The 25,964-nt window shown below is 38.8% G+C and overlaps 1 protein-coding gene across 8 annotated transcripts in view; it reads left to right on the top strand.

Moving 5' to 3' along the window:
* Positions 1–25,964, top strand: part of LOC131471268 (protein MTSS 1-like) — a 46,534-nt gene that overhangs the window by 7,241 nt on the left and 13,329 nt on the right. For 7 of the 8 annotated variants that reach the window (XM_058647749.1, XM_058647745.1, XM_058647748.1 and 4 more), the window contains exons 3-6: positions 1,603–1,676; positions 22,412–22,496; positions 23,932–24,023; positions 24,286–24,360. In XM_058647749.1, coding sequence (XP_058503732.1) covers positions 1,603–1,676; positions 22,412–22,496; positions 23,932–24,023; positions 24,286–24,360 — 326 coding nt within the window. The remainder of the gene's footprint in view (positions 1–1,602; positions 1,677–22,411; positions 22,497–23,931; positions 24,024–24,285; positions 24,361–25,964) is intronic. The other variant, XM_058647743.1, reaches the window with a different exon arrangement.

The raw sequence follows: 25,964 nt of genomic DNA, 5'->3' as shown, positions 1-25,964 counted from the left end.
ATGTGCACACACAAGGACCATCTCCATACTTGTGATCTTAAGAGGTCTGTTTTTATCAGTTGTACAAGCTTTCCCTCCAAAGCCAACTAAGGTAACTGGTCAGACAGAAGGATAGGTAGGTGATTAGTTGGGATACCACTAAAACGGTGCCTGTAATGTCTAAAATGGAAAGTAAGTTTACACCAAGCTTCTATTTATCTTTTATGAGGAGGCTGTATTTTGCCCTTCCTGCAGTCTGTTGTGTATACACTGTATTTTATCCTGCAGAATACTTGGCACAAGTCAATTTGGCCAACTGTACAAGATGGCAGATAAGCAGGTATGACTTGGACACTTGCCATAGGACCCTGTTCCATTTTAGAGCTGAACAAAGTAGATCCAACTCTGATCCGTTCATTGACATGTAAGTGTGAGTGTGGCAAACTCTGCTCAGGAGTTACTCTGCTGAGCCAGACAGATTCCAGCGGTCTCTAAGTAATCACATAGACATTCCTCACACAGCAGGGCATACTTTAGTTTAAACACACACACACACACACACACACTAATACACAAGCACAATCATACTTTAATTTTTGACTGGTCAGGATTCATAATCAAAAATGTACCACAAATTCATGTACGTGTTATTTGTGCAAATGCATATATATACAGTACTGTGCACAAGTCTTAGGCTATCATTAGATTTGTTGTTGTAGCAATGCTATAATGGTCATACTGTATAATTATTTCTCAATCACTTAATTGGAACACATCCAGAAAGTATGGTAAACATGTATGCAGTTTTAAAATCATCAAATATTTCAGAAAAGGTTAAAAGGTCAAGTATTTGGTGTTACCTACCCTTACAACAAGCACAACCCTCTTAAAACTGGAGTGGAACCCACATTTTATTGGTAAAACCTGCACTTGTTTAACTATTTCATGTGGAAAAATATCTACTGTGAAAAAGGTCTATTACTACAGCTTTATTCAAGACATGCTTGGGCATTATATACACACACTGCATGAGTTAAACTCATTGACAGCTTGCTAGTATTTAAGACAACTTGCAGTCACATCATTCCAATCCAAATGCCAATGGTCACGGTGCCCCACCAGCTTTTTTGTTTTCATGTCTGTCAAATTCTGAGACTTTTGCACGGAACTGTTTTTATTTTTTTAATATTTCAGAAAACAAGATGAAAGAATATTTTTTCCTATCCTGTCAGTTAATGTCGTTTCCTGCCAACACCTGCATGTAAAGCCAAGAGTTGAATAACTGGTACAGGGTGTGTATTTGTATCTGTCTGTCACAAACAATTAAGGGACAAGGTACTGATTAAAAGCCAGTCAAATAATTTGTCAAAAAATTTGCCCAATTTGGTTTTGGGGGGTCAGAGGTAAAGGATAGGGTTTGATTAGTAGAGGTTATGATTAGGGTAAGTCTCCAGGAAATTACTCCGTGTAAAGTCCCCAAAGGTGAACTATGGAAATGTGTGTCTCATTGATCCTGTCATGAATGAGATCTTTGCCCTTTTGCTGAATAATATGATATTGTGTATATTTTGTATTGAAATATTTTTTTTTTTAAACTTTACTTGTTATTGTGTTTTCTCCTAGAGCGACAGCAGTTGCTGTGGCTGCCTTCCTGGACGCCTTTCAGAAAGTGGCCGACCTTGCTACCAACTCACGAGGTAAGAACATGCACCCAGATAAAGAGGACTGAGGCTGTAGTGAATTGTCTTCTCTGGCTATTCTTTTTCTGTTTTTGAGAAGTGAGCTTTCACTCTGAGAATCCCCTCTTGTCACACTATGCTGACAGGGTTCAATCAGTGAAGTCACCATTTAACAGTATGTGAGTCTGGGCACCTATGTGTTAGTGTTTTTGGTTTGTCTAGATGTAGCTTTACTGTGCAAGTCCAGTCCACAAGCTCACTGTGCTGAGAAACTTTGTGGGTTGTTTGCTTTATCGTATAGGTAGTAAATCTGTCAGTGTGCTGTTTGAAGCTGTGCTGCTGGCATTGTCTCCAACCTCTACCACTTTTCCGTTGCTTTTTGCACCCCCACCTATACCCCACCTCTTCTACAGCTGGACTCTGTACTAGTCTGCTCCAGCTCTGTGTGTGTGAAATGGGGGGAGAGGAGTGAGGGATTTCATCTCTCCCCAGCTTTGACACCTCCAGCCTTGCTCCATACTATTAATAGGAACTGAGACGGACACACACATTCATCATCTCACTCATTGCAGAGACAAAGAGAGGGGTGGTGGTGTGGGGGAGTAGAGCTAGAGAGTAATGGGGGAGTGCAGGGAGGCAGTGATCACCCTCTCCTCTCTCGCTCCCTCTTTTTCTGTCTATCACCCATTATACATGTTTTGCTGTTAAGAATTCACTAAGCAGAAGAGTGTTTCTCATCTTGCATCATTTTCTCTCCACATCCTTTTTGTACAATGTGTCTTATGTAAACACTATCATATGGCACTGATTTTGTGAGGTTTTTGTGTGTCCTGTTGCTCATGTTTCACTTTAGAGCTAAGCTCTCCAGCAGAGAGGCAAACCAGGACAATGCGTTGTCATGCGTACCGATAACCTGTCCATGTTACTGTTGTACCAAAGTTAAAGACCATATTTTTCATCAACAGACAGTTTTATTGGTTTACATATTCATAAAAGGTAATACTACACTCCTGACGCCTGTGAGACAGATGGTGAGAGGTTTTTTTTTTTTTTTTTTGCAACTTATTCTTGTAAGCCTTTTATTTTGCTTGTCACTTAATCTTGCAAATAGCTTTAATGTGGAGATGTGTAATTCTTTATTTTTAAATAATGGTGTAAAATTTTCCGTAGTCATCTGAGTTTGATTGTTCCTTGTGGTAGCCCAAAATATTTTTTCTGGGGCTGCAACTAACTGTCATTTTCACAATTAATTAATTGGGTTCGTATTTTCGCAGTAAATGGATTAGTTATATGGTCCACAAAATGTCAGTAAATGTTGATCAGTGTTTCCTAAACCTTGAAATTATGATGTTCTCAATTTCTTGTTTTCCATAAACCAAAATTCAGTTTTAATAATCGATTCATCGTGGCAGCCCTACCAGTTTGCACTACTGTTTTTATGGAAACTCGATCCAACTGGTGTCTTATCACACACCCTCTCTACCTAATGATTGTCTTCCTGCAAATGGAGGGGTTGGTTTTTCCATATTGAAAGATATGAATTGAGGCCTTAAACACTATATCTTTTGCTTGGTTGTGTAGAATCTTTTATGTATTTAGCTAAACCAGAGGCTTTCTTTCAAGCTGGAGAACAAGGCCAACACTCACTTTTAAAGATGTTAGCAATATGTTTGTTGGTGGCTATGGGTTCTAAAGGTGTGAAAAACTAGTTTGATTTTTAGGTCAGTCCTCACAGCAGCCTATAGAATATGTTTGGGAGAGAAAACATGATCTCTGCTGTGCAATTTACTGAGGAGTCATTTGTAACCAAACCGAACTGCTTCTCTGGAATCTACTGTATCTACAAAACAGTTGTGTAACTGTGCCTGGGGTAGTCACCTGTGAAGCTATCGCCTTACTGTACTGTTCACTTACAGAGTACAAGAGCAAAGTGTGTTCTCTAGACATCACAACATGTGTGCATCTGTGTGTGTGTGTGTGCCCGTGCGTGTTACTGTGCCTTTGATGTTGGTTTTGTCTGTATTTATATCAGGCTGACAGGCATGTCTTTTTTCATTTAGCTTATGATAATTTGCCAGAGGCTGTTGAGGCCATATTATACACTAAGTTGATGGCGACTCCATCTTCTTGTTCTCCTGTGTTTCTTTCCTTGGCATGGAAGTCTCTGGGCCCCTCTACACCTGGCATTAAATGTGTTTTCTGTCATCAGATTGCTATTGGATAGCACCTGACCACTTGTAAGTACATGCGTAAATACAGCCTAGGATGGATCGTTATCCGATCTGCCAAACCACTTCTGGAGATGGTCGGACGTGCATTTTGTCTACATTGAACAGAAGTGTAAATGCAACTTAACTGGTCCCTAAATTAACCAAAACACCAACAGTGTTTGATTTATACAGCGGCCCATATAAATCCCCCTTCTGAAATGACACCCCGTGCACAGAAGCTTGGCCTGTTTTCACCTTTTTCATGTTACTGTAATCAGATCAGTCTCACTGTTATCAAATTAGAAAGCAGCTCACACAATGTCATTATCAGTGTTGACAGAATGTTGGAGTAGCTTTGTCAAGCCTGCTTAGCAGCTGTATGTTGTACTCAAACATTGTTGTATCCTTGTGACATCATTGTTCTCAATCGTATTGAAGTGTACAGTTGGTTGTGAGGACCACGTTGGCGAAAAATGGCATTGTTTCATACAAAACATACTGGAGTTGTTAAACAACCTTCTTGTGTAAATATTAGTAAATCAGTCATCCCATGAGCTAATCTTAAAGGTATTGTAAAGGCTGAGCTTTGGAAATGCTCCAGTAAATGGCTGTACCCCCTTATAGTTTTAAGTTGTTACATGCTGATTGTGTTTGTGCATTTTGTTTAAGGGGTTTATTTGACCTGGTTTATGGGAACCAGGTGGTTTCAACAAAGAAGAAAAATCTTGAAAACCTGAGACACTGGTTTTGTCTTTTTCACTACAATGGACTGGGTTGCAAGCTTACAGTTGAGGTTAAAGAAGAAAAGAGGATTAACATGCAGTAATTACTGCATATTACCAGAATAAACTCAAAATGAGAGTGCAAGTCTTTCTTTCCAGGTTAAAATTCCATCTTATTAGTTTACAGTTGAGTGACTGGAATGCCAAGTGGAAAGAGTTTGAATAGAAGATCGAAAGGCAGACTTAAGTTTTTTCTTAAAGCCCCTTCCCTACCTCTGTTGTGCTCAATTATCCCTCTCTTTTGTCTCTTTTAAAGCTGCCAGTGACCACATTCTCAGTAAAGACTGAATCTGTTTTATCATTAGAAAATACATACATGTACGGTACCTACCATCTCTATGATCTACCATCTGTACAACTACACATGCCATGCACTCATATCAAGATTACTTCTCCTATGCACCCAAATGTTCTTCAATACAGACACACATACAGGATTTGCGAAAACCACCTGTTTTGCTGTTGGATTTGGACTTTCTCCACTGAATCTTTGCTATGTTGTCTTGGTTTGATAAAGTACATCGAAGTGTGCTTTGGCATCTCCCCTTGCTTCACATTTCTACGATTTTTCCAGCTGCCTCCTGCACCTCTGCACATTTTGTCTGTGAAGTTTTCCTTATCATTTACTGTCTCTGTGTCATAACAACACAGCATTTCACAAATGTTCTTCTTCATGCATGATGTTAGCTTGTCGAATTTCTAGACTAAAAGTGTTGAAAGTTTTCGTACCTGCTGCAACTCTGATAAGGAGAGTAGGTCACATCTTCGGGTTTGTGTAAATTATCTGTGTTCACACTAATACACAGGGATATTAGCGGATGAATTTATTTTAGAAATATTTTTTGTTGTTATTCCAACAAATTATTATTATGTTTGCCACATTGCCATGCATTTCAGCTTTTCTTTGAACACCTTTACCTCTGTCACTGTACCCTTATTCAAATGGCTTTATAACCTTGAATCTGCCCACAAAGGTTAATCAATTACATGCAGTCATTTGCCTGTATCCACGTACTGTTGGCACAAACACATCCCATGCACCCCCAGAGGTGCCTCTGCCCTAAGGGCGCGTGACAGTGTTTGCTCTCATAGGTCTAATGGCTCTGGTTTAAACTGTGATCAATAGTTAATGATTAAACATCTTTTTGGTCTAATTTTGTGGAAGTACTACTGACCCATCAGGCCACAATGTCTGAAAAAATGGGATTCACAATTTAGTAAAATATGGAAAATAGAAACAACTCAATTTAAGAATCAATTTATCATCATATTTTGTCTTTTTAGAAGTAGAATCCTAGTACCTTCATTGCTATTTAGTTTGGCGAGATAAGAGTGTGAAGCTTTAAACGGTGAGAGAATAAAGACATGTTTTAGCTAAGTGCACAATGTTGTAATCAGTTTATTCATTTTGACTAAGCTAAACAGGTTAAATAAACAGAATGGGACTCATTTATTTACATCACATTACAGTCAATAATCTCCAAAACTAATTATCACCTCCCTCAGAATGTGATTTCACTAATGATGTGTTTTCATCATAGTATGGTTCGGTACAGTGCAGTGCAGTTTGGAATGGTAAAGCCCTGTGTCAGGCTAGTGTTTTGACTGAGAATAGTACCTTTACTTGATAGGCAGGGTGTGGCCCATGGCCATGCCAGCGAGATATGTAGCGAACAACGGGTTTGTGGCTGTTTGTTTCAATAAGACTTCAAGCTTTATATGAGAATAGACTGCCGGCGTTTGCCTTGACTTCCATGGGATATTTACATTGATCGCAAAGGAGTAACGTTTTTCTGTCGCCCAATAAGCTGTATTGGGTAGACCATTTTACTTTACTATATTGTACCAAACCAAACTGTTCCACTTGGTGGAAACACAGCTTAAGAAGTTTAGAAAACAGCAGCTCTGGACCCAGTGAATTCCATTAAATTAAAACAAACCTAATATTTTTGTACAAAGATGACATAAAACTTCAAAGCTGTGTTTGTGTGTGTACGTTTGTTTCCTTTTTGAAGCTGTTTGTGTATGGTTCTTTGTTCTTTTATACCAGTGCACCTCCATTCAGGTATTTCATTTGCTGAGTCAGTGTGAGATTGAATTTACGAGTAAGTTGTGCAATTTTATGAAAACCATGAGGTCATTCCATTCGACAAACCAGAGGAGCGCAAAAGTTACGAACAAACACAGTCATGCTGTTTTGACCCTTTCCAGGAACTGCATTTCAAAGTCAAATGCTTGAGAAAAGTGCGACCTACACAAATCACAAATGTTACTGGAATGCAGACAGGGATGTGCTATAGGAAGAGCTCTTAGCATCTGAACATCTCATTAGGTTCACAGTGAGCAAGTTTTACCCGTTTGAGAGGTAATTAGAGGACATGCTTCTTCTTGTCTTCCATTGACCCATCTTTAAATCCCGGTGTCTGATCTTGAAAACCACCTTGGAATAAAGACAAGGTGATGCATTCTGTCACTTAAGCTTGTTCTCTGAATTGTGCTGCAGTGCAAGGTATAGAGTTGATATTGATGACCATTGGTAAAATTGTTTGATAATTACGAAAGTGTTTGTTTCTTAGTTTTCTTATTGTATGTTCAAAAACACATTAACAAACACACATGCGCAGCTCGGACTTCCTCAAGCAACCCATAGAATAATCGTTTCTCGCTTTTATGAAGAAATCTAGGACTGTGTCAAATAAGGGTTGGCAGCTGTCAGGACACTGTCTCTGCATGAACAGTGGGAATTGGTGCATGTACATGAGTGTGTGCCTGTGTATCTGTTAATCCCAGTGGCTCTATCGGCAGCTCTTGCATTGAGTCTGTTTGGACACGTTTGGATTGGCAGAGATGAAATCGACACCTACCTAAAAGCTAACATGTAGAAGCCTGTTCACTCTCTTTGAACTTAAAAAGATTACACACTTGTACTAAAGTATTTTTAGTGTTGATAATTATTTGAATGTAGTGGCCTATTCAGTTTATAATTTTCAGTCAAATTAACCATTAAGAGAACATTACAACAACTCAAATCACTGTTATCAGTGTTGTGCATAAGCTTTTAACATAATTTTCATTAGTGGGGTTGCTGAAAACAACCCTGATAAGTTAGTTTTGCTTTGATAATTACATAAAAACTATTAGCTATATTATTTATTTTAGTATGTACAGTTTCACCTACTTTGTTAACAAGCAAGTCAGTTTATTGTATGATATAATATTATTAAGACATTATTAATAAAGTGAACCACCACATCCTCTCTGCTTTGAAGAAGACCAGTGAATATAGTGTTTTTTGCAGCCCTGGAATCATAATAATTGTCGGTGTTATCCAACTCTTTCCCCCTAGTTTCTGAAGCAATGGAGTGAAACAAAGCACCAATCAACCATAAACATTATTTATGTTTACTGGAGGTGGCTCAGTATGTCCGCGTAAGCTGCAGCCCTTATAAAACTTTAAAATTTTAATGGATTTCAGTCTTCCATTAAACGTGGAGAGGCAGTGGATATGGCCTGTGAAATGGAGTTGTCCAATTTAGTTTGAAGCACAGGATGAAATGAATGACAATAAGTCCCTGATCAAAATGTCCATTATGAAGTAAGCCATTTTTTTTTACCATTTAATGTCTTCTCATAATAAAGATTGTATTGTGTATATACTAGGAATAGTTTAATCAATAATGTCATGTGTGTTTTTAATAAAAAACGACTCCAATTCCGATTTTATGACATTCCTATACTGGTAAAAAAAAAAAAAATCACCAAGTTTTCGTATTGTTGCTATATTTTTTAAGTTTGACAAAGTGGCTGTTCTACATCTTTCTGACCTCCATATGCTGCCTAGCTCCAGCTCATTGTGTAACCTCTCCCATTAATATCAACGCCGCCCCTCCTTATGGAATAGCTTAGTTCCACAGAGGCCTTTGTGCCTACAATGAGTTCACCACCTGAAAATAACTTCTAATCTAGAGGTGTGTGTATGTGTGCACATCACACAACAAAATAGCCCTGAAAAAGAAAAAAGTAATTTGATAGATTTCAAAATAGAAGATTTGTCCTTAGAACATTGGTATTTATTCATGCTGTTCATGAAGTACATGTTGCTGTGTTTAGCTGATAGACAGAGTAAGTGGAGCTGTAAAGCCCAGATGTCTCTAAAGATTTACCTTCTACTATTTCCAGTCATCTGGTAATGCACTTTGTGCCTCTGCTAACAACTGCTATCTATTATCTATGCCTGTCTCCATTAAAGGCATAGATGCCATAGTCACCTATTATTGCTCTTCTCAGTCTTGGTAGTTGAGACAAGGCTACAACATGTATGGCATCTTTTGAGGTTCATAAAAGTGCAAATTGTTTGTTAAGTATGAATGTGACGAAATGGAGTTGGATGAATGAAAAGCGAGTGTATACATGAACTTAATACTGTAGATCTCTGTAGTCTTTGAATCTGAATGAGTCCCAGGAGACCAACTGCTGCACATTAATAAGGGTGTGTGTCACCCAGAGTGTGTGTGCGTGTGTGTTAGACAGAGAGAGGGGGGGAGATTCAGAGAGATTTAGGGTTAGGGTTTGTGATTTTCAAGCTACGCATTTGTGTGTACATGCGTGTGTCAGCATATGTACGTCCCAGTCGTTCCTAAATAAGGCCTCTGTTCTGTCACTCATATCTTTTTTTTTTTTTTCAACTGGGTGCCGCACCATTTAATTCCTGTGAATTGCAACCACACAGTTGTAGTACATTTTAATGAAATAAGTGAACCATTTACAAAGTTTAATGTTAGTAAACAAACATTCAGGTTTTATTGTTACGTAAACTTCTCACAGTTAAACTAGATAATCCAGAAAGCTTCACCTTATATTAATGCAGATGTATTGTCACTTGATAAGCTTTCTGATCAGTGAGTTTTAAGTCCATGTTTGCAACCGATTTTAGAACAGTTTTGCTCTTTTTCTCTCAGCACATTCTGTGTGTGGTGCCACTGACAGGCAAACATACAGCTGATTTGCAAAAAAAAAAAAAAAATCAAGCCCTTTCCTCTTTGCCCTTCTCTATCCATTGGCTTCTGTTTCAGAGCAGCCTCAGATTCTGAACCAACCCACTGTCTCAATGCCCTCTTTGAAAGGGCTCTGTCCCTTTTTCCCAGTTTCGGTCCAAGACCAGCGTGGCCGTGTAAATTTCCTGCCCTCTGTCCATCCCCAGACTTAGATACCAGTCCCTGGACAAGTTCAGTGCCTCTCAATCCACCCTCTGTTCTCCTCTGTTCATTATGACCCCATCTTGGGAATCTTACAGATCACTGGAACCAGCAATTGAATCAGTTAATGGGTCGTATATACCGACTCACACATAGACCATGGATTAATATGTTGTGTTCACATGCACATGTATGCCTGCACAGTGAGTGAAGAGATTCAATCATGGAGACTAGAGAGCTCAAAATTATCTCTGCTTTTTGGGGACAATAGACTCCTCTGGCTGATTTATTGCTGTTTTTTCTCTCTGCAGTTTGAGAATTTATGGGTCAAACTCTTTTGTCATCCCATTGTAGACTCATTTAGTTCACACTATAAAACGCATTAACATGGAAAATACAACAAACCTTTCTTTGAAAGATTTATCTGCAACCATCTGCGATAATACAACAACTGCCCGTTGATATAATACATTTTGGAAAAGTGTGAGTGTTTGTGTTTCTGTCTATGAGGGAGTCTCATAAGATAGGAGTTGTAATGTTTGAGCTGGAGAACTAGAGAGTCCTCTGTGCACTTGACTATGTGTGCAGTATGTGTATGCATGGTAGTGCTGTTTGCTCTCTGTTTTTGTTTAAACATGAACCCGGTTAGACCAGTGAGCTTTGGATTGGAAGCATCTGACATGCATGCAAAGCTAAATTCAAAACAGACTCTTCTCTGGCAAATGAACTTATGACTTGTGTTTTTCTGAGGTGGTTTAATTTATCAAAAAAGCTGCTGAACTGATACTCAATCCTGTTGGGGAAAATCTTACTAAAGGACTTGTTTTCAGGTTCTCTCCATTTAACAATCAAAATAAAGTTGTTTTGCACACTCTGGACTGTATATAAATGAATTCACATACATTTTAAAGGACTTTGGGTGTCCTTACAGGATAAACTTGAAAGTTACAGCCAAAAAGACAAATTTAACAAAATGGTTGTTGTATTTGATATCTCACTGAATAAACTGAACACACACCAAGAAAACAAGCAGTTTCCCTTCCATAAGTATTTCATTACATGCTGTCAGCTTTTGCTGTTTAGAGCTCTATTCCTCCCTCCATGCCGTTTATGCGTGTTTTTTTCCCCTCTTATTGTCTCTGTCATTTCCTCCTTTTCTCCATGTCCTTGGTTCTCCTCTGCACCGACACCATCACCTCCTGTGTGTGTCCATGCTGTCGAGGCCAGGTGCATGCACAGCCGGTCTCTGTCAGCAAACACCACAACACCAGAGGCAGAGTTACAGGGAAAGTGCTCGGTATTGATGGGGAATAATAGAAATAATAGGTGTGTCTGTGTGCTTAGTGTTGGTTAGGTCATACTTGGTTTTGATGTGTCATTATTAGGAATACAGAGCAACACCTACGCATTTGCATAAATACTCAAGACAGTGACACAGGACAGTGACGCATGCACTGTGGGATACCGTCATCAGCTTGTAACTGTGTGACTGGGCTTTTGAGCCATCTGCTGCAATATTAACTCCAAAGTATAACTTGGACAAAAGGTTAGGTCACTCAGTCCGTCCCTGTCACGAGAAAAAAAAAAGTTTTAGAAAATGGTGGCATCGAAAGAGTTCAACTCAAGGAAAACCCCAAGCTTCAAAAATACAGCAGTACTTGACATTAGCCCAAGCACTATATGCATATCACAGGTGCCACTTTACAAAATTACATGGAATAATTAAAAATAAAATGTATTTAATTCCGACTTTATTTTATTCATTAATTGGTAAAATAATACTGGATCGATTAATGGACCAACAGCAACTTGTGGAATCCCTCGTCTAATGTATGTACATGTAATCATCTTAACTTGTAAATGTTTAAAATTTAGGAATATGTTGTGTTCAGTGAAAATGTAATAAACTCTGCTGAACATGCCTGTAAAGTTATGTTCTTTATATACATTCAATAGATATGAGTCAATCATGTAGTGGGTGAGATAATACAGCCATTGTTTTGGTTGATGGATGGACAAGTTGTGGTTTTTGTTGTGCCCATTCAAGTAACTCAGTCCGTGCGGTTGACTTGCTTAGCTTTCAGTGACTGGATTGTTCTATGTTGTCCTATAGACACTTCATAAATCCCTCTGAATGAATAGCGTGTGTGTGTCTGTGAGTGGATGGATGTGGAGTGACACTGGGGTGGAGACTGTCTTGCTTTCCACTCTTTGACAGTTATGGGCTCTAACACAAATACACACGTGCATGCGGATATACGGATATATATGCAAAGGTTCAGACACGTATGGTCGATGTAATCTGGTGGTCATTATAGCAAACAAGGTCCTGTTGTGTTGTACGGACAAATAGTTCAGCCTCTCTAGAGTGTCTCTGGTTTAAATTATCACAGTATCTCGCAGCCTAGAGGCCTCTTAATCTCTCCCCCTACAGAGAAAAAAAATATCACTAGGTCTTTCAGGCTATATCTACACTACACTGTTGTAATTGTCATTCAAAACACTTCACTTTTACAGCATTTAGATTTAATGTGTCCACGGTCTGCTAGAGTTTTGAAGCCCTGAAAATGTAAACCTTCTGGAAGTGCTCTAGACCAGGGGTCTCAAACTGAAATGACCTGGGCGGGCCAATGAACGTCAAGACTGGTCAGGAGGGAGCCAGTCGGGCAAAAAAATATATTCATGCTGTTTGGAAAAATATTAGTATATTAGGGCCACACTGAGGGGAAAAAACAAAAAGGGGGGGGGAGCCACAGTTATGACTTTATTCTTGAAAAATAATTTATACTGTAAAAGCTATTGAACTAGTGGGACATTGACATTGTGAATCTCTTAAACTATTCTCAGTGCTTCTCCTCACGGTCTCCTTCTATGCTGCAACTATAACTTCTCCACCCTCTTTTCTTGCCTTACCTGTTTTTCTCTACATGTCGTAACTAAGGTATTTTTGCTGATAATATTTTTATGGGCTGTGACGTTTTCATGGATATGACTCAAACCCTGTGACTCAGAATTCAGTTGTTGCTGCCGTCATTTATTGCTGTTGAAATATGAACCTCTGTTAACTGTAAATGATTAACCATCACGCCAGACTTTTTGCACTTTCAGACCATATGATTACGTGACTCTAGTCTGGTATTTTCACTCAACAGTTTCTCATTTGTTCACGAAGTTGAGAAAGAGTCTTTTAGCACTGGCTTTTATGGTTTGATTATGTTGAGTTGCAGTTGTCATTGCTACTGTTTCTCAGACTGTTGTCGGCTCAACAAAAATATGGATGGGAGTAGTCCGACAAAAACAGCAGTGATTTCAATTCATTTGTAGAGTTCCTAGTAAGCCCTTTCTATCTGTCTGTGGAATGTGTGTCAGACCAGAAAGGAAGATTAGAGAAAAAGTGGGGCACCAAGCCTGAAAAAGAGCAAGAGTGGACTCTAGGGTAATCTATTCTCTCTCACACATTCACTCTCTCTGTCCAACATTTGTTTTCTCTCAGTCTGGTCATCTCATGACATGCTTAAACCCGCCTTACTTGGTGGTAAAATGTTTAATTTGTTAGATTGCAGAAGACTTATTGACACTGTGTAGAACAATACATAGGCCCTGGCTACCAGTAAATGAAGCCTCATACCTCCAACAACAAATTACTTGTTTTTGTACTTCAGATATTTACAGGTCAAGCATTTATATTATCCATAAACTGCAATGAGTGTAGCCTGTGTTTTTGTACTTGGCCACCCATACATACCAAAGATTGAGCATTTTGCCCAAACCTACTTCCCACCATTCCACCCAATATTCAAAAATTGAATCCAACCCTAAATGTGCAGCTCTGAAAATAAAGCAATATTCAGATACAAATATGTAGTCTTTTACCACAAATTGTACTACTGGTACCATAACCAGTACCATACAATTTAAAAGTAATTCTTAATACCAAATTTGATACCATAGCCAAAATAGAAAAGAGAGGCTGTTATGTGCGTCCTTAAATCTCTGTGCAAGTTTTCAATTGGCTAATAAGGTGACAGCTCAGGTGTGAAACATTTCAACACCGCAAACGATTTTCTACTATTCATTCCGTGAATATGGCATTTGAGGGAGTTCACCAAAATGTTCTTTTTCCATCATGTACTTTCCCATGGGATACTGTCTACTTCTCTTTGAGCGTTTATTTTTGTCTTGACGTTGACCGCTAACTGAACTGGCCAACTGCTTACTGACTAGATTAGCTCAGGCACCATGTTAACGTTATGGTACCACATGAGAGCAGTGGGGTGGGAGAAAAGGATTAAGTTAGTGCAAAGAGAAACCACAGAATGCAAAAAGTGAACCGTGCACAGAAAGTGTGGATTGTGTGAGTGTGTGATTAAGATCTAGATCAGACAGAGAACAGCTCAAAGGAAGCAATCAAAGGAATACAGCAGAATAGAAGTGAGTGGTGGGTTGGGGATGGGGTGAAAGTCCTCCATGACCTACATTTGAATTGTAATCTGCAGCTGAAGTCAACATGTACAGTTATGACATAGTACTGCATGGATACAGTAGGCCAGTTAGCATAAATTTGCATCTCAAGTCTGCCCGGAGACTGTTTTCTAGCAGAGGATTTCTATCCTGAGACCACCCGTACTTTTGTCTCTTGTTAATCTCATACAGCACAGTAATTGTACTAGTTTACTGTACTCTCTTCTTTATAACAGTTAATCTCAGGCAGGAATGTAATTACATTTCACTTTGACACTTAAACCAATTGTAGACATTGACTATTTGGTTAAACATCTATCATCTTCTGTAGTCATGCTGTGGACCACACCATCAGTGTGGTCCACAGCAAGTATAACACCTGCTCATTTGCAGTGAACTCAGGTGACTGAAATAAAAACACCCTTTGTTTTCTTTATCTATACGTTTAGGATGATCAGACAGTTTAATTGTCCAAAACTGGAGGACCTCTGTACGTATGTATGTATGTATGTATGTATGTATGTATGTATGTATGTATGTATGTATGTATATACAGTATATATATACACATAAATATTCATTCACTGGAAGCTGGAAGTAAGTTACCATGGCACATCCGAATGTGACAAGGAAAATCATGATGGTATTTTTCATACGAGAGAAATGCAGTTTTGTGATTTTAGTTCCTCATTCATTCCTTTGTAACATTTGATGCCACCTTAAGATAGGGATTGTAAAAGTAAGTGAGGATAACAGACTAGGGAGGTGTGTATACAGTAGCTGGGTTAGCATCTCAATGAGGTGCATTAATCAGCCGGCTGTATTGTTTATGTAGGGCCTCAAGACCTTGTTAGCATTCAAGCGGGAGGACCACACAGAGGTGGCATAATGTTGGACTCAAATTACTCCTCTTTTGCAATCCATACTCTCTACTCTCATTTGTATAGTTTTCCCTCCACATTTGTATGTTCAAGTCTGTAGCAATAACATCTCAATGTATTTAATTTTCCAGTATCTAATGTTCCAATAAGCATTTAAACTGTAAATGTGAGACACGCTGACACTGTTGCCAGACTTCTTAGGTTTTCTTTGCTTTACATTGCTGAATACACCACTCATACATCACTCACATATTATATCCCTTTAATTAATCTCAGATTTCTGTTTTGTCCCCACTGACTGTGACCATGACACAATGAAGTGGAAGGTTAGTAAACAAGGAAAAGAAGAGGACAGTTGAGGTGGTGGATGAATACATGGAAGCACAAAAAGAGTGAGATATTTTGGGATGGAGGAGGAGAGTTGAATGGGGGTGTTGTCGGCCTCAGGAGAGGAGAGCAATGTAAAGTAAAGAAGGGTTATGGCAGTTTAATGCATTACCATTCAGGATGCATTTAACTGCATTGCAGTGGCACACTGACACACATTCACACCTGCAGATTATAATGAGTCTTCTTCTAAAGAATACAGCTTGTAAATACACAGTACCTAGTCATGAGATTCATCCCTTTGTCTGTGGTGATGGTTGTCACTAAATCACACAACCAGCTGCCATTTACTCTACATTTACACTCAGATGTTTACCTGCTGTTGCTTCTGTGCCTCATTTGATTAAGATGCAAAACACTGACAGATTTAAACCTGAATAAGGTTTCCGACAGGGATTCTGTCCCCTCTGTCTGTCTCTTGCTATATCTCACTTTTCAGTTTGTATACAGTATGGTGCTATATGCAGAAAGACAACATTATTTTACAAATATAGTTCACTTGCACATATTCAATATACAGTCTTGAATCTGCAAGTTGTCCTCTTGAATGGACAAAAAAAGAGCAATTCAGCTCTGCTCTTTATTTGTCTTCCTCTTTTCTCCCCTAGTCTGCACTCCTCCCTTCTCCTGTCTTTGGATGCCAGCTGTTGGGAGCTGTAGTCAGACTGTCCAGAGTGTTTGTGTGTCAGCAGCACTGGTCACACTGCAGCAGGTGCATGTGTGTGGTTTGCATATATTGGTGCCCATTAAGGCTAGACTCACCGGCTTTGTGTGTGTGTGTGACAGGCTGACGTTCTTTCAGTAGCTATGAGTGAAGAGGTGAGGAACTATTAGACCAGACAATTAATCCATGACCTTGAAGATCATATACACATCTTTTTATCTAACTCCTGTTATTCATTTTGTAAATGTACTCACATCAGTTCAGTTGTTGACTAATTCATTCAGATATGTGCTTACTTTCTTTCACCTCCCCATATTCACAGAGCGCCACCAATCAGCCAATAAGTTTATCATTTACTGAAAAATGTAATTGTATATCTACAGTGGGCTACCAGACTGACAGAGCAGACAAATAAATCAATGAATGAAATGCTAGACTGTATCTTTGCTATGTGGGTGGCTCCATCTGGGCATGCCAACTGCTCAGCTAGGAGTGTCGGAGTGTACTTGTGTTCAGATCTTTAGTCCACAACATGTTCTAACAATAATAACAATTACTGGAATAACAGCATAGATATTAATTTACCATTTTAATACAGTGATATTGTGCCTCAGTTTTCAGACACAGTTATCTATTAAATGTCTGTTTCATTGCCGGAGGCAACAAATGACTGCCTTAATATTTGCTTTTTTGGTGTGAACAGCACACTATCTAGCCATTGAAATGGTTTGCTAAATATAGTCAAAATTGAATGGATGTTAGCCGCAGTGTTTTCTCCTGGTCTCTAATTAGCTAGTGAACAGATCGCCCTACCTCTGTCCAGCTGTGTGTCTGTGTGTGTTTGTGTGTGTGTATCCAGCTGTATGGTCTACAGCCTCTTATCAGTGTAACCACTGGCCCTTATTTAACGGCGACCATCTGTGGCCCATACACAGAGTTTGTTTCTTCTCAGAATTACCCAAGCCAAATCACTCTCATTCTTTCTCCCCCTTTTTTTCCTCTAAATAGTCTTCCCTTCATCCCTATGTTTCCTTGTTTTGTAATTGAATGTGGGGGGGGTTTAACATTTGTGTCTTTAACTGTTATCTTCCTGTCTGAATTGCTCATTCTTCTCTCCTCATATCAGCCTTTCCTCCATCCTCTAATCACCAAGTGAGATCTGTGTAAAGATGCCAACTATCTTGGTGTGAACCACATGCTTCTTTCCTCAGTGGGTTTACCATAAATGAACCATGGGCTGTATTTTTAGAGAGGGTACACCATATGATCTGTATTTAAATGAACACCCCTTTAAAGCAGTGCAGGATGGATCATCTAAATACGGGAAGATGTCTTAGTTGTAGTAAAAGGAGTTTCTACCACATAATGATGGACAGTGAAAGGTCACACTCAATTGAGAATGATAATTGTAATGTGCTTAATTGAAATGATTTACAATTAATAAATAAACAACTATGGTAGTAAATTTGAACAGCTGTAAAATTAAAGGTCTAGCATGTGGTAAAATATGGAGCAGCCTTATAGGAGTGGATCACACATTGTCCTTGCTCGTAATTATAATTCCTCCTGGACTGATGCAATTATTTATTTATGGCTTCCAATTGTATCAAACTGTGTCACATTCTCATAATACCCTGAAAGTCAATCTGTTGTTGCAATTCAGACAATCGAAGGAACTTTGCCCATCAAACTTTTACTTATTTAAAGAAGATGAGTGAGTACTGCACTGTAGTGTATACACGTTTATATACATCATAATAGGAAATCCCCTTCTCTTTAATGCTGTCTTACACAGTACACTCCCACAGACATACAGTGTGTCAGTATAGTGTGACGTCCCAAGGAACAGTTTGGCGGGGGGTTGGAGGACGGAGTCAAACTCGACATCAGATTTCCATCCTATCTCCTTCTGTCACTCGTACTTGTATGCCCACACTGACAAACAAACAAAAATGTCACCTCTCAGTCACAAACTGTCTCAATGGATTACACAAAAGACACCAAAAATCAAAGCTTTAATAAGAATAAAAACAAAGGGGTTGGACAAAAGCCTGTGCAGTAAATAAAGAATTTAAAATGCAATATCTGTCAGGGGAAATTTGGTGCTTAAAGTTACATGGTTGTAATAAATATCATGCATATATCATTTTAATAATATATATATAATTTTTCACATTTAGGAAAATATGCAAAACCATAGCCAAAACCATATTATGCATACACACAGAACAAATGGAGTCATGAAGTTCATGTGGCAGAAAGAAAGTATTGTAGCACAAGTCAGATTGTAGCATGCACACACACAATATGCATGCATAATACAGGTTTCCATGGCAACAGGCAGTCATGGCAGAGGCCTCCTTGACTTGCTACCTGCTGTGAAAGAGGGAAAGAGTGGGGCAGAGAGATCAGAAATGCATGTCTTTCGTACACAGAATGTGTTGCATTGTTATCACTGTGATTGCCATGGTTTGTTAACAGCATTGGGAGTTGTATAACCACATATGAAGCAATACTGCAACATCTGCTGAGCAATTCCAATGTTCTCAATACCATCTTTTATACTTTAGTGCTAGTCTCTTTCAAATACAATCTTCTCTCAAGATCAAAACTCTATTCAAATTGAAATTGAGGCTTTGCATGAAAGTCCAACAGGAGCAGATTTTGGTTTACGTACAGTAAATGCCTCATATTAAATCCAGTAGTGTGGGTGGGGTTGCACCAAATAAATAATCAAGTGAAACCAAACTCTTCCCCTGAGCATTGGCCTGAACTCCACATTAACTTTCTAATGAGAAACTAACTTTTTTTTTGGTGTCGCCTGTCTGTACCACTGTGGCATCAATCAGCCACACCCACTACCATAACAAGCAGTTATGGGTTATGGTGAGAGAGGTGGGCAGATAAATGAATGGACAAATGGATAGAAGGATGGATTGATGGCTAAATAAGTCAACATGTGAATGAATGAACATTATGTTGCTGAATAACGGAGGTCTTTTATGGTGTGTAGTAGCCACACCCTCTGCAATAATATGCACATAAAGCTTAAGAGGAATGGATGAATGGATAGAGGGAAAGCTTTGAGGACATTGGTAGAGATTGACATTACATTGTGGATTGTTGAAAGGTAAAGGGAAAGTTGTTATTTATCACATGAAATAGCTTCATTCAGTGTTACCATCCCATCTCTCTATATTAGTATTTTAGTATTTGTCTCAGCTTCGCCATAACTGAGCTGTTAAAAACACAATGAACACTTGGTTTAGATTTGAAGCATTTGAATTTTACTACATCCACACTACTGTATTGTTGTTATACAGAGCATCTCATCTGCTAAGGTTACATCTGCTGCCTCAGAGGTTTGGAGCGTTATAATGGAGAAGTTTGGAATTGCTGATGGGTCTGTTTTAGTTTGAAAACACATTTGGAAACGAGGTCAAAATTTGTTTTCTGATTGACTCTTATCAGTCACTACACAATGAGTAGCTGTGGAAAAAAAAGTGCTGTTAACACACTTTTATCCCATCTTTGGTCTAATAAAAGAAATACTGCATTTTCTTTTTGCCATCGTTGTTTCTCATTATTATTTTCTGAAACTGCATAAACAACTGCAGAGGAGAAAATCTGCTTCCTTTTAACATTGGCACACACATGCCCACTGTACGTGAATGGCTGTGGGATAAACATTCTCAGGTGTGTTAAAATTGACACACATGGTTGTCATTACAAAGCTGAAATACTCATCTGGACACGCCTTTTCTTTTCAAAATGCTCCTTTTTTGACACAAGATTCTATCTGTGGAACATTTTTAGCGACATTTAGTAATGAATTTTAGTGATTTTTTTGAGTGAACTATTAATCTGCCTACTGTTATGTCACCATTATCTGGTTGAATTTAGAAATTCAGCTGAAACAAGTTTTATCAAGTTTCATCCTGCCACAGCTCAGACTGAGACAGTCTGGCTCCAAGAAGATCTCATGAATTTAAGATGAGGATTGAAATAGCTTACAGTTGTACAAATTGTCTGGGACTAACTTTTTTGTTTTTGGCTTTTTGTTGTTACTAATTTCACGGTTAGTGTTTCCTTTTTGTAGCACCCCGGTCACCATCAATCAGTGTTATTGGCAAAACCAGCACTCCTGCTTTTGTTGTGTACAGCCGTTGACACAGTGGAAAACAGTTTTGTGTGCATGTAAATCTATCTCTACTTCTGTCAGTCTGTCTATTTGTTTTTCTGTCGGCCTCTCTCTGCCTCTCTCTCTCTTTCTCACTGTACACTTGTTACTTCTTTAGGACCTTTTCTGGCATAAACACTTGCCTTGTCAGGACCAGGAGTCATCATGTGCCGTTTTACATCATGGTACCGTTCGATTTGGTCCCGTAGGTAGGGTTTGGAATTGTAAAGCCCTGTGTCAGGCTTGCATTTTGACTGAAAATCATACCTTTACTTGGTAGGTGGGTTGTGGGCTGTGCCCGATTGGCCACTTCAATGAGATGCATAGTGTGAAGTTGTACCAATGCAATGACAACCAACAAATGATCACATCGAACACGGCACAACATACAACAGTGGAGGAACAAGACGTTAAGCTTTGTATGGAAATAGACTGCACGCATTTACCTGAACTTCCATGGGATATTTACACTGAGCTGGTCTAGCTCCTTACCGTACCATTTTACTCTGATACCTCACGGGAAGGGTGCCGAAGAATGGAACTGGTTATTTTGGTACTATTCCTAATGGAAAAGCAAAAAAATACACACTGTACCGAATGGCTCCACCCGGTGGAAATACGACTGTAGAGAACAAAACCTGGTTCTGATATGTGGTTAAGGTTCAGCATTAACTGGTCATTAGACTGTCAGTGTCCTAAGAAGACTAGCTGAGCAGAACTGTGTGCGTGTGTGGGGGAAGTATTGCTGTGATTGAGTGACAGCTCTGTGTGTGTGTCTCTGCATGTGTTAAGGACTGTGCTGACAACAGAATGCCTTGCTCAGTTGGAGAGGATTCACACTAAACATGAGATATCACAACTACACACACACACACACACACACACACACAATGTGAGAATCATTGTGTCACTGAACAGAATGTCGCAAGAACTCCACACTGTTTCGTACAAGATTTCTCGGCCCCACCTTCTCTCTTGCATGCAAACACCAACATAAGCAGACACAGACACACACAGAGACATGCTTCACTGCCACAAAGGAACAGGCCAGTCATACCGAGCAGCCCAACAATAGTCCTGTCAATCAACATCAAGTCCCCGCTCAGCTGTCCAAAGAGGTTTTCCAGTAGACAGCTAGTTAGGTCGCATGACGGAAACTGACATTGGCCCCAAGCACATTTTCAAGGCTCCAGCTCTGGCTTCTCTTCATTTCTCTTGACCTGACAATGTGTTGTTAGTAGAAGTGTGCTTCCGACTGATTTCCACTGCTGGAGTGGAAAAAGTGGGGTCAGTGAGTGCTTCTGCACAATGTTTACTATAGAAAGTCTGGCAACACATTTTAATTCCAGTAGTGAAGTTACTCAGCTTTGGTGTGAAGTTATAAAATATAAAGTAACCGTATGATGAGTGTCATATGCTGCAAATACTTATCACATTGCTTCTCATTTAGTGTTTACTCTGCAGGTAAAAGCCACCTAGTTCTTTTAAAGAGCACATCGTCTGCTTTGAGCTGTGTGGAGTCTCTGTAGTTGCCTGTGTAATTATACGTCATAGCTGCTGTTTTTAAGTTACAGTAATTTCACTCAAATTGCAACAATTTTTCCAGTACAAATGTCTTTGAAAGAAGTACTCAAAGACATTTTACAAGTTTAAATTACAAGTTGTAAAAAAAATGAAACCTCACATACAGTAGTTTGAACATTAAAACAGTTTGAAATAGGTGAGTTTTTAGGAGCAACTTCAAAGAGGATGGGTCTGATATGTTTGGGTGGTTTAGAGCATGCTCTGTCACACCAAGTTTGGGCATTGCTCCTGCATGGTGGAGAAAGGAGGTGTTTTGTTGTAGCTTGTCTTTCCTCTTCCTCTTCTTTTGCTTACTCTTTATGTGATTTTATATCATTCAAAGAAATACTTACTATTATACATGTCTGTACTGTAGTGATATTGATCCAAGTTCATTTCATTAAAACCATGTCTTTTTTATATCTTTCAGGAGGAACCAGAGACATTGGATCAGCTTTGACCAGGATGTGTATGAGGCATCGCAGCATAGAGGCTAAACTCAAACAGTTTTCCATGTAAGTAACACTAGACATATCGTACTGGTGTGCTGCTCCCTTGTCTTATGCCACAACCACAGTTGGTATTTACCATTTTACAGAATCTGACATCATGTACTGTCTGAACTGAGCTCACAAAAACGGAATATTAACAAGGACTTTAAATGTCTATTTCAAACACACACAATCCCTGCCCTGCTGAGTTTTGAGTTACTTGTAATAAATATGTGTCTTGTTTTCTATATTAATCACTTGGTTGGTATACATGATCCAAACCCAGTGCAACTCCAATAGAGCAGATCTGTATTTGGATATCAGCATATGTCTCCATATATTGATATTTTATCTGTGGGGGTCATGAGATGCTGTAAAAGAGACAGTGTTTCTGGTAGAACAAGAATCTGTAATGTCTCAGTGAAGTCACCCACAATACATATCTGTATCTCTCTCACTCACACACACACACTCATACTACACAGACAAGGGCCTCTCTAATTCTCGTGGCATTTCAGTAGAGATTCCTCTTGGATCTCCATAGCAGGAGCTGTACAGAGGGGGGCTGTGTCACCAACCACCCACTGGCAAACACACACACACACACACACACAGGCGAAATGTCTGCAAGACGTACAAGTCTTATTTTAGTTTAATGCACTAAGCCTGCAGCTGCCCTCCTCTCACACTCCCAGCCTCTTAAACACGCTCACAGAGACAGACATGTCACCTCCTGTGACACACTGTCGGAGATATAAGTAGACCTTTTTCTCTCTGTGTCTGTTTTCCTCCCTTTATTTGTGTCTGTTAATGGTTTACAGAGAGAGAATAAATTATACAGACAGAAATGCTCACAGACGCTAGCATTTGTATGTTTTCTATAGGGCTGAATATCACTGCCGAATACCTGAATTCACTAGATTCTGATTTACAAGGTCCTGATTTGATTTGATTTGAAATATATTTAATTTTCCATAAATAGAGAGGGAAGAGATTTACACAGAACTAATGCTGTAAATTTTATAGAATGTGTGTCTCTCCCACCTGGTGCATCATTACAAATAGTGATGTTCACATACAAGAAAAATTACTCTCAAGTACTTACTGTGCATGAATGCTCTTTTTTTTCATATGTCTTCACAGTACAGTTGTAGATGATAATTCAAACTCAGAACATATCCAAGTTCAAAGTATCCATCCTGCAATCGCTACCAGACATTTTAAAGTAATTAACAATTTATTTTACCCAGCTCTAGTCTACTACAGATACACTGATTAATCAAACATGAGCCTTAAGTCCTTGGTGGGTATTTGTGTTTATAAATAAGATGTTTGGCCAAATAATCATGAACTGTTTGGATACATGTGACTAGTTTAGAGCTTAAAGGGTTAGTCTTCTACTCATAAATGAAAGCTGACCCCAGATCAGAATTAAGTAACCTGTCGTCATTTTTTGCAGAGGTTTCCTGGATTGTCTGATTAACCCTCTACAAGAACAGATGGAGGATTGGAAAAGAGGAGTTAGTACTTTGGACAAGGACCATGCTAAAGGTACTTAAACAAACAATTCACTGTTCCAGAGGATATTTTGCCGACAAGAGATGTTCTAATTATTTGAAAACAATAAAAAGTGGTATTGTTGTTCTTTCATTGACTCCATTTATGTTGTGCATTAGACATTACATGTAACTGATTTTAAGCATAGGTCCATACACTTTTTTTATGAGGTGCCAGATATGTTTAACAACTACATTAAATCTGTAAAACATTTTCACACAGTTAAGTAACTTATCACCTTGTCTACCTAAACCAGAGTATAAAAGAGCTCGGCAGGAAATCAAGAAGAAATCCTCAGACACACTGAAACTTCAGAAGAAGGCAAAGAAAGGTAAAAATCATAACTTGCAATTTTTCTTGTAAATATATAGATCAGGGGAGTCGGCAAGAAATACATTGACAGAGGTTGAAGCTTTTGTCAACTTCAAATATTGTTTTTGAAACCATTGACAGGCTTTTATGACATAGTGAGGAGATTAGAAAGCATGAGACACAGCACTTACACACTTAAAGATTAGCTCTATTCATGTATTTCAAGCAACCGTAGGTCTCTCCAGCTTCAGTCGGTGTTTTTCTCATAGATGCTACGTCTCTCCCACCACTGGCCAGACATAAGAAAGATGTGGTTTTCATTGACCTCTGTGAAAATCTTGTAATCATCTGTTTGCTGAACGTCAACACAACTAAAGTTAGCCTGGTCTGCCTACTGTGTCTAGTATTGTACATTAAGAATGAGGAAAAAGTAGTTTATCGAGTTGCTATAACTGAAAAAAGGGTGTTTCACCTCACTTTTATGCACCGTATGCTGCTGCACTGCATTAAAAAGTTGTGTCTGGAACAATCAGGGGTAAAGGAAAATTACAGTTTCATCATCAGGAAACCAGTTTTGTCAGACAAGAAAGCATAACAGTGTCTAAATTGTATGTACAATGTTTTTTATTAGACAGCAGTGTGTGTTTGTGTCTGTGTAGAAGAAGTTTGTCCTTACTGATTAGGCCTGTGCAGGTCTCTTAAGGCTAAACATTACCATACTTGGTAAACACTGAGAGTGCAGAGGCTGTTTCTTCCTGCACTCCTCTTGGCTCAGGTTCTGCATTAGCATTCACCTAGCAAAAACAATATACACAAAACAGTAATTACAATAATATCCAGTGTGTGTTTGTGCTTACCGTTTCAGGCATGAATCAGTGTATGTCAAACAGCTCTAATGTTCAAGTTTAACAATCTCCTCAAGTTTCTTCTTGCTCCTGTAATGCAGTGATGTCGGCATTGAATTTGCACTGTGCATAGTAATGATCACTAATACTGCTACATGAAACATGTCTTTCCTCTACAGCTGCCTGCATGATTTAAGACACTGCTACTTCCATACTACTATGTTTTAATAGTAACAAAAAACAACAATGATTTTATGTAAGAACAGTGATAATTAGACCGATGAGGAGGTGAAAGTTACACTAAAAGAAAGTACTAATGTAGCTTTTAATTTACAACTTATAGTTGTTGTGGCTGATGAGGAATAATCAAGAAGTGAATACTGGTAGCTCTATCATTGGTTTTAAAGCTCCCTGTTTTTGCCTATCCACACTAAAATGCAGCACCAGGGTTTTGGGATCTGGTGGTGGGACACGTTAGGATGGTATTTAATTGAAAACAGAAGTGTACTGCTACTATCCTTTGAAAGAGCTTGCCTGTACAATTAAACACTAGTATTCAGTGTTGTCATGTACAGTAGCTGATGTAAAATTGTTTTTAAACAAATCTAAATTCTATATTTTGATGGTAATCTTGTTGAATTTAAATTCACTTTTTTAAATTATTAATACAGATGCAGCAACATGCACATACACACCTTCTGAAAGATTTAGTTACTTTACAAATTGTGTTTCTTGCATTTGCACGAGTATTTACTCTTGGAAGAAACATACACATCTC

Source organism: Solea solea, chromosome 13 (genome assembly GCF_958295425.1).
Source record: "Solea solea chromosome 13, fSolSol10.1, whole genome shotgun sequence".
In the NCBI taxonomy this organism is placed as follows: Eukaryota; Metazoa; Chordata; class Actinopteri; order Pleuronectiformes; family Soleidae; genus Solea; species Solea solea.
The sequence above is the reverse complement of the archived record's forward strand: the minus strand, read 5'-3'. Positions and strand labels throughout refer to the sequence as shown.